The sequence below is a fragment of the Drosophila gunungcola genome, unplaced genomic scaffold (assembly GCF_025200985.1).
Source record: "Drosophila gunungcola strain Sukarami unplaced genomic scaffold, Dgunungcola_SK_2 000084F, whole genome shotgun sequence".
Taxonomy (NCBI): Eukaryota; Metazoa; Arthropoda; class Insecta; order Diptera; family Drosophilidae; genus Drosophila; species Drosophila gunungcola.
This window is the reverse complement of record NW_026453246.1, coordinates 195,001-210,633: the sequence shown is the minus strand read 5'-3', so window position 1 is coordinate 210,633 and position 15,633 is coordinate 195,001. Positions and strand designations below refer to the sequence as shown.

General features: G+C 38.6%; 3 protein-coding genes across 5 annotated transcripts in view; 1 reads left to right on the top strand and 2 right to left on the bottom strand.

The window, feature by feature from the left end:
- The first annotated feature begins 291 nt into the window (after positions 1-291).
- On the top strand, positions 292-5,661 carry LOC128264892 (serine hydroxymethyltransferase). Its single transcript, XM_053000603.1, has 4 exons — positions 292-514; positions 597-808; positions 3,243-3,442; positions 4,387-5,661. The coding sequence occupies exons 2-4, from the start codon at positions 608-610 to the stop codon at positions 5,591-5,593; spliced, it is 1,608 nt and encodes a 535-aa protein (XP_052856563.1). The 5' UTR covers positions 292-514; positions 597-607; the 3' UTR covers positions 5,594-5,661.
- A 142-nt stretch (positions 5,662-5,803) lies between these two features.
- LOC128264890 (modifier of mdg4) lies at positions 5,804-13,448 on the bottom strand. 3 transcript variants are annotated; one of them, XM_053000598.1, is made up of 5 exons: positions 12,805-13,448; positions 11,039-11,705; positions 10,310-10,540; positions 10,068-10,217; positions 5,804-6,811 (listed from the first exon to the last, which is right to left on the bottom strand). In XM_053000598.1, exons 1-5 carry the CDS (start codon positions 13,072-13,074, stop codon positions 6,453-6,455), a joined length of 1,677 nt encoding a protein of 558 aa, XP_052856558.1. In that variant the 5' UTR covers positions 13,075-13,448; the 3' UTR covers positions 5,804-6,452. The 3 variants fall into 3 exon arrangements, with proteins under 3 accessions (XP_052856558.1, XP_052856559.1, XP_052856560.1); XM_053000599.1 differs by having other exon boundaries at positions 5,804-6,808; XM_053000600.1 differs by lacking the exon at positions 5,804-6,811 and adding an exon at positions 8,087-9,226 and having other exon boundaries at positions 12,805-13,447.
- A 217-nt stretch (positions 13,449-13,665) lies between these two features.
- The window catches only part of LOC128264895 (putative fatty acyl-CoA reductase CG5065), a 2,619-nt gene continuing 651 nt past the window's right edge, over positions 13,666-15,633 (bottom strand). The window contains exons 3-8 of the mRNA XM_053000607.1: positions 15,411-15,633; positions 15,168-15,277; positions 14,728-15,104; positions 14,435-14,505; positions 14,248-14,373; positions 13,666-13,982 (exon numbers count right to left, since the gene is read on the bottom strand). The exon at positions 15,411-15,633 is cut by the window's right edge and continues 14 nt beyond it. Of these exons, the coding sequence (XP_052856567.1) occupies positions 13,760-13,982; positions 14,248-14,373; positions 14,435-14,505; positions 14,728-15,104; positions 15,168-15,277; positions 15,411-15,633 (1,130 nt within the window). The 3' untranslated portion in view covers positions 13,666-13,759. The remainder of the gene's footprint in view (positions 13,983-14,247; positions 14,374-14,434; positions 14,506-14,727; positions 15,105-15,167; positions 15,278-15,410) is intronic.

Here is a 15,633-nt window from a genome sequence, read left to right as displayed (position 1 = left end):
ATTTGACTACAATCTTTTGGTGGTATGCGCTACAAATCGGATTCAATTTTTGGGCTATTTTGAAAATTATCTATTGGGATTTTTGAAATAGGTAGCCCTGTTTTAATAGCATATAGGTAATCATTTAAACTCAGCCAAAAGCTTAAAAGTTTTTACAATAAAACATACATAAAACAACAAACATACAAATACAAAATTAATTTTCAATAAAAGCTGTTTATTGTTTGCGTTGCCAGACTGCCCGGAAAGCTTTTAATCGGACCAGTCCGATCCGAGTGGTAAAACAGCTGATGTTTCTTAACAAATATTGTTTACCTCGTAACACGTGTAAAAATCCAGATTTCGGATGCTGGCCAAGCGATAACGATAGTAGACAGTGAAACTTTTGTTCGGCCTTATCAATAGGTTAGGGGTCAGGGGTTATCAATGACTTGATAAGCCAGGCCTTCTCCCATCGGCGGTGACGCTTGTTTTTTTTTTTTTTTTGCGGCAGTTCTGATTCGAACGCAGCCATGTGAGTGTTAACAAGTCCAAAATAAAATACGTGAAAATGATGAAAGAATTTGGAATAACTTGCATTTAATATGATTTTCCAGACCTCAAAGTCATGCAGCAGGCGCGCTCTACACTGTCACAAAAGCTTCGGTTTTGCTTTAGCCGTGACCTGAACACCAAAGCTGGCAACCCGGTTAAACAGCTGAGCGGAGCTTCAACTCGCGTCGCCGCCAAAAATCGGACCCAATCGCCAGTGGCATTATTCTCGCCGATCTTCAGACGATATTCGGACGGCAAACAAAGCACTTTAAAGGTGAGTGAGCCACAAACAGGAACCCCAAAACAAAAGTATAGCTAAGTTCGCGTTAAATTGGGGAAATTAAGGAGATCAAGCAGTGTTCACCCAAGTGATACGCGTTTTACCTAGTGCTTCGGTTTTACAAAGGGGTTTGTTTACCCAGTTACTCTGCCATGTGCTTCGTTTTCTTGCTAGCCATGTGTTTTCTTTTAAATTTCTACCCTTACCTGGAGTATTATAACTATGGGAGGTAGTTTGCAGAGATATGTGCATGTACCAACCCTTTAAATGTTGACATAAATATGAAAACAAGCTGAAAAGTTGATAAAAACTATTTTTATATCTTATGACGTTCATATTCCACGGTATATGGAAAAATATCTCAAATACATCCATTGATCTTTACGAAGATTATTAGTTTTTAACTAAATTTAAAAAATCAAACTATACATGGATTTTTCTAAAGATTTAGAATTGAAAAGTTGTATATTGTTATCAAAACAAAGATTTGTATATTGTTTTTGTACATAAAGATATGAAAACGCAAGATTATAAAATTGGGTTGCACTTCTATCAGTTTTCAAAATAGATACTGCTTTGGTAGTAAAATTGTAGAATCAATACAAATTGTTCAATCCAAGATAGGGTATCTTAAGCTTTGCTTTGCTAAGCTCGATTCTTTTTGATTAATGTTATTTGGCAACCTTAGCCTTAAACTCGTTTTTAGGCCTACTCAAATTTCTTCGGTTTTCAGCCCTATCAAGAATTGTTTTCGTTATTCTCCTTTGCACTTGTTTACACATAAATATTGATATCGCTAACAAAAAAAAAAACAAAACAAAAAAAATCTGGCACTGGTCATTAAGTCGAATTTCCACCGCCATTGGAAGTGTGTGTGGGTAGATAATAGGTGTGCACATATGTATACCGGCACATATTTTGCACTTGACTCGTAGCCAGAAATTAGCATTCAATTTAAGGGGAATTGAATTACCAGCTTCCAGTTTCAGCTTAAAAAAATTCGTTTAAAGGCATCTGTTGTCTGTATTTAATTCATTTTCACCGTGAAGAACGGAGCGAAAGGTTTGAAATCTTCTAGTGATTGTGAAAAAATCTGTGTTTAAAGTTGCAAGGTTTACTTTTACTCTATGTCAAGAAAAACAAACTAAATAAAATAAGTTTGTTCATACTATGAACTTTATAGCCTCGTAAGTTTCTCCAAAACTGTTGGGCAATGAAAAATTTACATTAAAAACTTATAGAGAATCATATAAAAAAACAAAAATCGTATTTAAATCAATAGTTTTTCCAGATCTAATTTCTTTGTTTTTTGTATGAGGTTTCTGACCGATAAAACAATAACTTTTTGACTTCATTTATTGAACTTAATTTTCCAAAAACAATGAGATTGAGTTTTTATAGTGAATCAATGAAATTAAAATATTTTGTTAAATAAAACTGGAGCTTGTTTACCTTTTTATAAGGTTTCTGGCCGATAAAACAAAAATTTGTAATTTCAAAATAAGCTTTACTAGCGAAATGAATTAGATTTTAAAATTTTTATATATTGTTTATTGATCTTGCAACTTTTTATAATATTTGGCCCAACTAACAAAAACAATGAGATGGAATTTTTTAAGTCGCTAAAATTAAAATGTATTCTGTAAATTGAACTTGATAGTTTTACATAAAAAATTTTTTTTTTTAATTTTTCCTCTTTAATTGTATAAACCATTTTTTTTTTTTTGTCCTAATTACCTATTTGCCTATTTTGACATTATAAACATATTCCCGATCATTCCGAAGTACGTCAGCATTGAAATCGAAGGGGCCCGCAGTGTCCTTATCGGCCACCAACTTGAACTCCCGACCCAGACGGACAGACTTGGTGATGTAGATTCGAGATAACCGGGACGCAAATAGCTCCGCTCCCATCCATGGGGGGTATACTTTTCGAAACCGAGAGAGATTGATGACCCAAAGTCATGGGTGTTATATCACTTGGGTGACATGGCCACTAATTTTTATTCGGGCAATCTAATCGACGAATGCGCACCTCTCCAGTGGTTGCCATGGTGCATCCAAGGCTAATCTCCAGCTCCGCTTGGCGATAGCTACGTCCCGACACCAGCTTATCAATGAAACTTTTCCAATGCTATTTGAACCCATTGAACCTTTATTTATTTGTGATTTTTCGCAATTCTCTCGGCGGGGAACATAAATATTTATATTTTTTGTTGTTTAAAAATGAAATGAAAACATGATGGAACATCATCATCATCGGATTACTGGCTGCGAATAGCTGACCAGACAGGCATCGCTTTTCCATAGCCCACACAAAGCCAACGATCGTCTTGGCGAACGCATCGCATTGCACTCCAGAGTCTATAAGACAAATATATATATATATATATATATTTAATACTATATATTCCCAATTCCCGAACAGAATATGGCTGATCAGAAGATGCTGCAAGCTTCGCTAGAGGAGGGTGATCCAGAGTTGGCCAATCTGATCAAGAAGGAGAAGGAGCGCCAGCTGGAGGGTCTGGAGATGATTGCCAGCGAGAACTTCACCTCGGTGGCCGTCCTGGAGAGTCTGAGCTCCTGCCTCACCAACAAGTACTCCGAGGGATATCCCGGCAAGCGGTGAGTGTAGATAATGTCATGGAATATCATCATATAATATTTGATATAAGCCCATCAGTTGGTTTCAAAAATATTTATATTGAGAGGGTAAAAAGTTTATATAATTAAAAAAAAAATGTTATTCAAGTTATTTATTTAAACAATTATTCCTATTTCGTTACTATTATGAGCTATAGTTCATTAGAACATTTATCCAACAGTTGTTTTCATTTCATTTTGAAATTATTTGTTCTCAAATGCAACAGCTTATCGATGTGTGATTGTTAGTTATTTCTATTTATACTTCATTCAAATTTTTACGTTTCTTGAAATGTTAAATAAACTTTAACTCACTAGATCACCAATATGTATATATATGTATATCTTAATTAAATAGCTTCGGCTTTTCCTATGATTTTATTTAATATTGTATTAATGAATTTTTCCCAAGAACCTCAAGATATTTATCATTGACTAAATCTTAATTTGACCCAAGGTTTAATAAATGAAATTATCTGTCTAAAGGATACAAATAATATTAAAATAAGATAAGGTGTTTCAACATATCAAACCCTTATTAATTAATTATTGTCTCACCTAAACCCCAATTAAGATTCTCAGTTTTGTGTAATTGAACTCAATCTAATAATAGTCAAGTATCATAGGGGCTTAAAAATAACATATCCCTATTAATTTATTAGGAATAGTCTTTTATAACTTCACCTAAGTTTTTTTTTTTTCATTTTATATAATTAATGTAATCCTCAAGTAATCTATGATTAATTTCAAATAGTTTAATCACCCGAGCCCAAAGTAATCCTCAAATGTTTTACAATAATTTGTTTAATTTTGTTTAATTTGAATGAACCTCAAGTGATCTTCGAGTATAGTTAATGAGAATTAGCTAACTCACCTGAACCCCAAGGGATCCTGAACTAATCCTGTTTGTTTCCCCCGATTTGCAGGTACTATGGTGGCAACGAGTTCATCGACTGCGTGGAGCTTCTCGCCCAGAAACGTGGTCGCGAGCTGTTCAATCTGGAGGAGGACAAGTGGGGCGTTAATGTGCAGCCGTATTCCGGATCGCCGGCCAACTTGGCCGTCTATACGGGCGTTTGCCGGCCCCATGACAGGATTATGGGACTGGATCTGCCCGATGGCGGTCACTTGACCCACGGCTTCTTCACGCCCACCAAGAAGATCTCGGCCACGTCGATCTTCTTCGAGAGCATGCCGTACAAGGTGAACCCGGAGACGGGAATCATCGACTACGACAAGTTGGCGGAGGCGGCAAAGACGTTCCGGCCGCAGATCATAATTGCCGGAATCTCATGCTACTCGAGACTGCTGGACTACGCCCGATTCCGTCAGATATGCGATGATGTGGGCGCCTACCTGATGGCCGATATGGCCCATGTGTCGGGCATTGTGGCCGCCGGCTTGATCCCGTCACCCTTTGAATACGCCGACATTGTGACCACCACGACGCACAAAACGCTGCGAGGTCCTCGGGCCGGAGTGATCTTCTTCCGCAAGGGAGTGCGCAGCACCAAGGCCAATGGCGAGAAGGTGCTGTACGATCTGGAGGAGCGCATCAACCAGGCGGTGTTCCCCTCCCTGCAGGGTGGTCCCCACAACAATGCGGTGGCCGGCATTGCAACCGCCTTCAAGCAGGCCAAGAGTGACGAATTCAAGAGCTACCAGTCGCAGGTCCTCCAGAACGCCAAGGTCCTGTGCGATGGCCTCATCGCGCGCGGCTATCAGGTGGCCACCGGCGGCACCGACGTCCACCTGGTGCTGGTCGATGTGCGCAAGGCCGGACTGACCGGAGCCAAGGCGGAGTACATCCTAGAGGAGGTGGGCATTGCCTGCAATAAGAACACGGTGCCTGGGGATAAGTCAGCATTGAATCCGTCGGGCATTCGCCTGGGCACTCCTGCCTTGACCACTCGTGGTCTCGCCGAAAAGGACATGGAGCAGGTGGTGGCCTTCATCGATGAGGCGCTTAAATTGGGCGCCCAGGCGGCCAAACTGGCCGGCAGTCCCAAGCTGGCCGATTACCACAAGACCCTGGCCGAGAACGTGGAGGTCAAGTCGCAGGTGGCGGAGATCCGCAAATCCGTGGCCCAGTTCAGCAGGAAGTTCCCATTGCCCGGCTTGAAGAACCTGTAGGTGGACCCACTTCCATTTTTTCAATACCCTTTTTATTGGTAACCTCGCAAAAAGAAACAAACTATGAACGAGTAGTTTTATTTGGGGTGGATCGGATCGATATATGTTTTATACAGAATCTGGAATATGTACACATGCTTAAGGAAATATTTTAACAAAAGAGAGGCATCAGTCGACCAAAAAACTAAATAAATTGTTTTTAAACTATGCATTTCTTGGAAGCCTGAAATATTTAAATTCTAAGAATAAAAAACTTTTTAGAAACCGTTCAGTCTGCTAATAAAAAAAAGTTAATAGTTAGAAGTGTAAACATTTAAGAAGCTAAAAAGCGCAGTGAACAGCAATTAACAATTTATTTTTAAATTATAAATTTCTTTAAATTAAAACATCTGCATTTTCGTGCTCTTTATTTATCACCTAGCATATCTTTGAAAATGGGGACCAAAAATACAGAATTTTGTTTATAGATACTAACTTACATCTCAGCTATAACATTTGTATTTAACAATGGTTTTAATTTTCAGTTTGATCCCCAAGATAACTGTCGTGTGCGGATGGTTTAGATGGTTTCAATTCGCATGCCACAAATAGAATACAACAGAATATATAAGATATATTGCTTTTTTAACTGCACACATTATAGGAAGATGATCTTTGTGATGCTTATAAGACTGTTATTTTTTTTTCATTGCTAATCCAAATGAAATTGGTATTTTTCTGTTTCTCGACATGTGTGCTTAGGTTTTCTTAAATTGTGTTGGTAAATGCACTGCCAAAAGGCAGTATTTTGAGCACCCCTGACCCAATTGCCCATGCACTCATCGCAATTAACTCAAAATCAATGGCTTTGAAGCCCATTTCAATGGTCGGAATACTCGATCTTGGTGAATCCCTTGGTCGAGCAGCCCATTTCGCGATGGAATCGGGAATTGTGGGTGGACAGCGACCACTTGGTCTTGAAGCTCTTCATGCAGATGAAGCACTCGTGCTCCTTTCCCTGGATCTCCGAGTGCCTGGATGCAATGTGTCGTCGCAGGGCATTGACCGACTTCAGGTGCCGGCTGCAGAAGCTGCAGCTCAGTGGTGCGAGGCCGGTGTCCTGGGCGTTTTCCTCATCACTTCCTGGTGTCGCCGGTTGAGGTGCAGATGCAGTGCGTCCGGTTTCAGGAGCTGCTGGTTGAACGGTAGCCTCAGTTCCCGGTTCCTGTTTCATTGCTACTGAAATAAGGAGTAGTTGCTTGTTAGAAATATATTTTAACACATTTTTTGGGCATCATATTTGCTTAAAAATCAGAAACTTCTTAATATAAATAAAAATATTTGTAGATTTATTTATCACTTAATAAAATATAACAACCAGTTTAAAAAAAATGATTTTTTAAACATATTAAGTCTTTAAGCAAGCTTCATCAAGCAAATAAAATAAATTAAATAAATTAAAAAATTCAGTCAATTCTTGTTTTATATGAATTAAAAATTTAAAAATAAAATTTAGAGCAAAAAAAATTTTTTCTTAAAGCATGACCCATTTAAATAAAACCCACTAAGAAATAAGTGAACATTTGAATGGTTTACATGTATTGTTTTATTTTTTTGTTCTCCCTCTCTCTCTTTCGCTCTCTTTGTAGCTGTCTCTTTCCTTTTTCTGTATCTAGCAAAACGAATTAAATTGATTAATTTAGTTTCATTTCGTTGATGTGTATAAATCAATCTACATACACATTGCTTAGGTATAGTGTTTTTTTTGGGGTGGAATTGGAATCTCCGATAATTTTCGCTATAGTCGAGGCTGGACCATCCGGACTATGTGATGCCCCAGTGCCCCGGATTGATCGGTTATCCCACCACTCCGGCCGTAATAACCCGATCGTATCGTTGATAAATTCTCTTTTTTCTTTGAGATCCTAAGCAAAAATGGGGATTTTAATGGGTGGGTGGGTGTTTGTTTCGGTTTGTTAGTTTTCTGGACAACTACGGCCGAGGATGCAAACCGATGCAATCCGAAAGAACATTGGGCATTTAGAGATATAACATTTACTATATGTGTATACATACATAGATCAATATGTGGATCGATAAGTAATACGTATGAGTTGTTTCATTTAACTAGATTATCTTTAGTATGAATCCGTGTATGTGTTTTGAGTTTGTCTTAGAGAGGATTTCTACAGGTTTCGTTTCGTTTTTTGTTTTTTGTTATTTTTTTTTCTTTTGTTTTTGTTTTTGTTTTTTGGAAAATACTTTTAACTAATCCTAGCGTACACGCTATGACTTCCGTTTTCACTTGGCTCGTGTGGGCTACTCAACTAAGTTATATACCAAAAAAACTAAACTATGTCTGATCGAATTTTGGGGGCTTAAACTAAACTAAAACTAATTTAGCTAATTTACATTCAACTGCCAACGCTCTAATGCTGAACACAGATGGCCAAGAAGCGCGCTGGGTAATTGGGTTTTATCTTAATCGCATTAAAATTTGTACACAAGGGGGTATTTCATTTTTGTTTTTGTTTTTTTTTTAGTTTGTTTTCTGAGCAAAGTACAGAGCTTAATCGGGATTTGGCGCTGCCACAGAAATCTCAAGATATTTAAGCATAGGTTTTGGTTTTTGGGGTTGTCTTCTAAAGGTATGTTGTTTAGCCGCCTAGCTCTATATACAAAACTGAATGGTATCAGAGTTTTTTTTTTAGTTTTTTAAGAAAGTAATACATTTTGGGCACCACAACATGTTTTGGCTGTCAAAGAGCTAAAACAAAGTGATCATATCTTGGGTTACATTTAACTTAAATAGTCTATAATCAACTTGATTCCTTGTGATCGGTATGGTATCACTCTATCTGAGCTATTAAGCACCCTAAGGGCTTTTCAATCTCTTAAGACGCGTGTGTGTGTGTGTGTGTGTGTGTGTGTGTGTGTGTGTGTGTGTGTGTGTGTGTGTATATATACATAATGGTTGTGTCAATGGACTTTTAGGGCTTGTACATTGCCATCTATTTAATAAAGAAGTACCTAAGTGGTGGACTAAAATACAAGTGGTACATGTACTTATTACGTGGACACATGAAATGGCTTGGTCAACGACGGGATTACCAGCTCCACTCTCCGACTGACTGACTGACTGACTGACTTAGCGGCTATTCTAGGGTTATATATATATAGTAGTACTATATAGGGGGTAGGGTAAACATCGACTTGGTTGCCCAATGTAAGCTAAGTTTAAAACGCTCCGTAATTGTGTCTGCTTTGCATTTGAGTTGACAATTTTGGCTAGTTTGGATGGGAACACGGGGTAATGGGTGTTGATGTCTGGCTGGTTGGTTGGTTGTTTGGTTGCTTGGTTGGCTTCTCGCTAAGCTGGACGTTATTAACTATATCTCTCTCCCATATCCATATATCTTTTCGGTCCGAGGCTGATGAGCACGCATCAGTTCTCCGTCTTGATGGACACCTTCTGCTCGTGCGAGATGCGTATGTGCTCCCGCAGGCTGTACTTGTTCTTGAAATTCTTATTGCACAGGTCGCACTTGCGGGGCGGTTGTGGGGTATGTTGGGTGCGAATATGTCTCCAAAGATTAACCGTGGTTATAACCATTTTGCAAAACTGACATTCTGTCCACTTATTATTGGGCGAATCTAAAAATATACAGAAAATACGTACAATCAATATAACAGTCTCTATCGATCGATCGATTGCGCTTGCTTGCTCACTATTTGAATCTCTAATTTTCTAGAACACAATTATTTTTGGAGACATATTCGACAGCCACAACAACTAATAGGTAAATAAATATAACATTGAACAAATGGAAGTAACCAAATGATTTAACTACAAAAGGGATAAAAAAATGCACTCTGATTTTATGGTTTATACACAACCACTGAAGACATTAGCTTAACTTAAAGTAAAAGAAACTTAAATAGGTGAATTAAGAACTTACAAAATAAATACAAGTTGTTAAATCTATCAATTATCATCAAAGCACATCAAGAGAATTAAATAAAAGACAAAAGCTTGGTTTTTAATTATGCTTTCTTTTTTCTAATCGTAACTGATTTGAATTGTTGCTATTTGAATTGAATAAATTTAAACTTTATAATGTCAATTAAATGTCTATTCGTAGACGAGTATTTTTTTAAATCTTTAACAGGAAAGAAAGTAATAAACGTTTTGAAAATCATAATAGTTTTTCTGCAATTTCAATTACAATCTTATTTTTAATACATCTATTTAAAGCAAACAAAGAGACTTAAATTAAAAGATATCATAAATTTAGCCATTTGTTAAACAAAATTTTTGTTCGTATGCAAATATTTGTAATGTTAAACAGAGAAGAAAGCTTTTAACGCTTTAAAGATCCTTTTGGTTTAAAGAAATAATATGTAGAAAAGTAATTTCACTTTTAAAATTTAACGAAAGCCCATGGAATGTAAAATCGAATCCTTAATCTATCTCTTTAAGGTGGGCAGCACTCACCATTCGTACCGCTGGCCTTGTTGTCAGATTGTTTGACCGGCGTCACAGACACCGTAGTCGAGGGACCCGTCGCACCGCCGCCACCCGCATCATCCATCACCTGGCCGGAACCCGCACCCCCCGTCCCGCTGGCGGTGCCCAGCAATCGAGCTAAGATGTATAAATATATTAGATCCCTTTTCATAATATATTGTATATATATATATATATATATATCAGAAATATAACTCCGATTCACTCACTCATTTCAATTTCGGTGTTTTCCGCATCCGCCTGATACTTCTCCTCCATTTCGGATTCGGTGAGTATCTCGTATTCGGAAGAATACTGGGCCACATTCTGGGCCGCTCCGGTGGTGGCGTCCTGCGACGTCTGGGGCGTGGCTCCATCCGACAGGCGGTCATCCACCTCGCCCACAATATAGTCGGGTATGTCCATCTTGACGGCGCCGCGCAGAAAAGTCATCTCGGCAGCTGAATAAGGTCCATAAAATTACATTATTATTATTATTACTATTAAATTACATAAAAGATTGCTAATGGTTTTGTGTTCCCTACTTAGTAGAAAACATTGAATTGTGATACATAAGCAAACTGTTTAAGCTTCAAGAGAAACAATATTGCTGAGAACTAGAAATGGTTTTTTTTATCAATGAAAACTATAAAAATATCAAATATAAACAACATTTATAACAATTATTAAAAAAGACGGCTCTGAAGAAGGCTCTAAAAAATAACATATTCAAGTGAGTCTGTATAGACTTAAGATAGTTATGGATAATTTTATATACATTAGTATAAATTCAATTTAAGCACATTTGAGCCAAATTTAGTTTTGTTTGGGTTGGTTATAACAACCTTCCGATCGTCTCCAGACTAACTTTAGAATTTACCAAGACAAATTCGAAAAAAACTCAGTTCTTATAACCACTTGTGAGGCAGGCTCTTTGCGCCGATCCTCTCCAGACTTACTTTTCACTATGGTCTGCTCATCCTTGACGGCATAGTCAACTGTTTCGGTGGTGTAGATGTTGTCGTCGTCGTCGGAGAAGGTGATCTTGCGCTTCTTGACCGAACTGGCCGCCGGCAGGGCCACCGCATTGGTGATGGTCAGGTGTTGCGTCTGCACGGGCGTCGTCTGCTGCTGCTGCTGCTGCTGTTGCTGCTGTTGCTGGGATTGCTGCTGCTGTTGCTGTTGTTGCTGCTGCGGGAGTGGTGCAGATTGCACTTGGATGTGCTGGATCTGGGCGGTTTGTACATGGTGATGCTGTTGCTGCTGCTGCTGGACCTGCAGCTGCTGTGCCGCTGCAGCGGCGGCTGCAACCACCTGCGATTGCACCTGGCTGGCGGTGGTTGCCTGCAGCAACGTGGCCGTGGGTATTTCGATGGTTTGCGTGGCGTTTTGCGCCTGGCCCACATTGGCCACCTGCTGCTGCTGCTGTTGCTGTTGCTGCTGCTGCTGCTCGTTGACCGCGCGAATGGTGCTCGGTATGGTCTTGATCAGCTTGTGCTCACTGATCATCGGCGCCACTGGCAGCTGCGGCTTCTCCTTCTCCTCGGCGGTGAGTCCCTGGACGGCCAGGAGTTCAGCTGTCTGCAGGAACGACTGCAACGCCTCCTGCTGCACATTGACTTCGCCCTGGAATAAAAAGCAAATTAAGTTACTGGATTCAGCAGTTAAACATAGAGTATACAAACAAAGGCATTGTAAAACCAAATATAGATCATATAAGATCAGATATATAAAATAACAATAAGTTGGTTAAGCCAAAGGTATAGTTATAAAATAAAACTCCAAGAGTAACGAGAAATCTTAATAATATATCACCAAAATAAACAAGCTAAACTTGGCATAAAACTCTCTGTTTTGGCTTATGAATATCCAAAGAGTTTGAATCAAATCGAATTATTATAGTTATATTTCTACAATTAAGTTCTACAATTAAGAAGGGTTATTTTAAGAAGTTATTGGTTCTTTTATATTATAATTTAATATAATTTAATTTAATTTGATTTAGTATAATAATTATATGATTACTATTGAAGGGTTTAAAGACCTTTAAGCGGGCCCTTCACTTGTGAGGTTTCTTGAGTACACAGTTAATAAAAGGTTTATAAACCAAATGGCTAAGTTGTTTTCCAAAATGATTTAGCCTTAAATGAACATTTTTCAAGATTAAACTATGAGTTTTACATTAATAATCCATAGTTTTCAAATAAGTTATTGTCGTTTTAACGAACTTAGAAGGTTCTTAGAAGTTCTATAATGATCAGACGACTATATACCAGAACTGTCTTACATAACTTGGGTTTCCTTTTAAAGAGTAACAGGAAACTCAACCAGATGGTATCTTATATCATTTAATATCGATCTTTTGGTTCTTGGTAATAAGATATACACAAATCGGTTAAACCCGTTAAATTAAGATTTCCCAAATTGATAAGCCCTAAGAGATAAGCCTTTGAAAGATCATGTTTTTTAAGTTTTGATAAAGTTAAACGTTAATTTTACTTAGTTTCAATAGAAGTTATTGTTGTTTTAACGAATTCAGAAGATTCTTTAGAGTTCTATAAAGATCGGATGACTATATTCAATAACTATCTGACATATCTTCGACTTCCTTAGGAAGAGTAACGGGAAATTCAAGACGATTGTATCTGATATCAATTTTTAATGATCTATTAAGACTTGATAATAAAATATAAACAAATGGGTTTTTTTTTGTTTGTAAGCCCACCTGGTACATGAACTCGATGATCGAGTTGAGATCCTCAAACTTGATGAACTTAAATATAATGACTGGATGCGGATGGGGGTTCTCCTTGAAGATCTCCTTGAAGTACGACGAGCAGGACGAGAGGACGACCTTGTGGGCCTTGATCCTCCGTCCGTCCACGCACAGGCTGACGTCCACGAAGTCGTCGTTCAGCCGGTGGTTGTCCAAGGAGTATGTGAGGTGGCGCAGGTAGTTGTTCCACCGCAGCGAGTATTGCTGGGTGGTGGCCATTGCGGCGTCCTCTTTGGGTCCACCTATCCTCTCTCTCCCTCTCCCTCGCCCTCGCCCACTCCCTCCCTCTCCCCCTCTTTCCAGTCCAATCCAATTAGCGGTTTCCCGGGGGCGGGGAACCAACCAACAATAAAAGTGGCAAATTCAGAACTCCTCCGGGCTTTCGGCCTTTCCAACGATATGGCGATAAACGGTTCCCTTCCAGCGGATCCCGATCCCTGCCAATAAACGCGAGCGCGCTTCGTTTTGTCCGCTTTTACGGCGATTGTTTACGGCGCTTCTTGCACACACGGGTACGGATTTTTTTATATTCTATGCCAAACAAAAATATTATACGCCTCCATTTTGTTTTTTGCCAATTTCAGAGCAACCCTGCGCGGCGATGCCATCCGTGGTGCTGCCATCCGTACCGCCAGGTGGCGTGTTGCCAGGGCTGCCGGATGGGCAATGCAAATGGTGGGAAATTCAAAAATACATTTCTCTTACAATTATAATATATTATTGAAATGAAAAGACTACAAAATTTACTTTTTAACACCTTTACAAGTGCAAGCGATAACCTAACTGATCAAAAATAATAAATAAACAGAATTAAACCAATGCCAAAATATATATTTTTTTTTTAACTCAAAAAAAAACATTACAAATACAATCGAACTATGTTTAATGTATTTTAAGGGCTATGCTACCACAGGCTCACTAAAAATTTGAATATCAGGCGCAGCAGGAAGCTATAGACGATGCCTCGGCACAAAAAGTCCAGGACATAGAAGATTTTTACCCGGAAACGGGCGGCATTGCTGCTTTCGGGACTCTCCTTCAAAAGGAACTCCTTGGCGCCCCGAATTCCGTGCTGGAAAAATTCCGTGTAGTTGATATTTGCGTGCTGCATGAAGCCAAAGGTTGAACTGAAAATAAACAGTAGGTAAACTATTATTACAATTTTTAAACTATTTACGTATTTTACATTTCTTTTTCAACTTCATTACTATCCTAACAGTATCATCAAAGTTATATGAACAGTATTATTGTAGAACTTTAAAGTTAAAATACATTTTCTTTCTAACTATTTATTGATATTTAAAGTTAAACCCTAAGGGTCTACTTCAATAAGTAACTATTACTTTCAAATGCTTATAGATTTTACAATTTCTATGGGCAAAAAGGACTTACACTTCATTGGCCGGAACTATATCGTGCAATGCCCGGAAATTGTTGTTCTGAAAATGCCACTCGGTCATTGCAAAAACTTGCAAGGCACTGAAGGCGGCGAAAATGCGACGCTGCAGCTTCATGAGGCTGGAAAATAATTAAAGGAAATTAAATGTATAAATTAAACTTCCTCCTAAAGTTCACTTACAAAGGCTTTTCATTATAGAGACGGAGCAATGTGTCCACAACTACTGCCATCAGAAGATGCATGGTGCAGAACTGAAAATATATAGGTATTGAATTAAAATTACTATTTTATAAGTCACTTGTAAATATAACTCGCATTAAAAAAATTTGAATTATATATATTTTGATCAAACTCATTTTACCATCTGATAATCCAGTAACAGAATTGGAATTATTGATTTTCTCATGTTATTTGATAATATATGTATCATCACAATAAACTTTAAATAATAAAATATTATAATTACAACATACCCGTACAAAGTGAAGAACCGGACAGGTGGTCATCCCACCGCCGGGCAACCAAAGCGTTTTTTCAAAGGGATTCTTTCTGATGAAAGTCTTCCCGATTTCAATCACCTCGCCCATGGTAATGGGTGATATATTTGCCGTGGCACAGTTCACCACATATAGTTCACTATCCTTGTCCTTCGATTTAGACTCGCCCATGAATTTGTAAACCGAGGTGATCAGTGTACGGGCCACAATATCGGCGGGCACAAAATCGGCCACAATATTGGGATCACAGTTTTGTGAGCGCAGAATACCCACTCCACAGGCAACCAGGAGCCCAGTGGGTCCATTGAAGTTATCCGCCCAACCAGGCATGGGTTCCTCAATTGTAGAGACCACTTAAATAGATATGGGAATCTATATTATATAATATAGATTTTACAGAAATCACTTAAGCTCACCAATCGACGGACGGAAGATAAAGATAGGCAGCTTATCCCTATACTCATTGACCACCTGTTCGGCCAAACTTTTGGTAAAGGTGTACGTATTGGGCTGGAAATTACCGTATCTGAAATTTATATTATTCATATAATATAAAGATCAATTCTAGGATTTTTTGGTTATCAAAATAGATAGTATTAAACCTGATAAACTAAAAACTAAAAATGATACCCGTAGCAGTTTGAAATAGTAGTGCTCACTTAAGATTGAAGATATTTAGGGTCTCCTCGTCATAGGTCTCGGCTAATTTAATGGTGGTACGCCAGTCGGCCAGTGGCGGATACACCCGCTCCTCCACTTCCAGAACTCCCGGATTCGAGTAAGTGGTGGACACATGGACAAAGGCTATAAGTTTGCGCCACTCCAAAGCCAACTTGACTAGTTCGTGGGTGCCACGGGTGTTCAAGAGTATGGCGGTACTTA

Bases quoted from the DNA above. Each gene is read 5' to 3' on its own strand.
- LOC128264892 (XM_053000603.1), top strand. From the start codon at position 608: ATGCAGCAGGCGCGCTCTACACTGTCACAAAAGCTTCGGTTTTGCTTT. The intron at 809-3,242 runs GTGAGTGAGCCA...ATTCCCGAACAG, and splicing joins GCAAACAAAGCACTTTAAAG to AATATGGCTGATCAGAAGAT. The intron at 3,443-4,386 runs GTGAGTGTAGAT...CCCGATTTGCAG, and splicing joins GAGGGATATCCCGGCAAGCG to GTACTATGGTGGCAACGAGT.
- LOC128264890 (XM_053000598.1), bottom strand. From the start codon at position 13,074: ATGGCCACCACCCAGCAATACTCGCTGCGGTGGAACAACTACCTGCGC. The intron at 10,218-10,309 runs GTGAGTGAATCG...TATACATCTTAG, and splicing joins AAACACCGAAATTGAAATGA to CTCGATTGCTGGGCACCGCC. The intron at 6,812-10,067 runs GTGAGTGCTGCC...TCCTTATTTCAG, and splicing joins CAAGGCCAGCGGTACGAATG to TAGCAATGAAACAGGAACCG.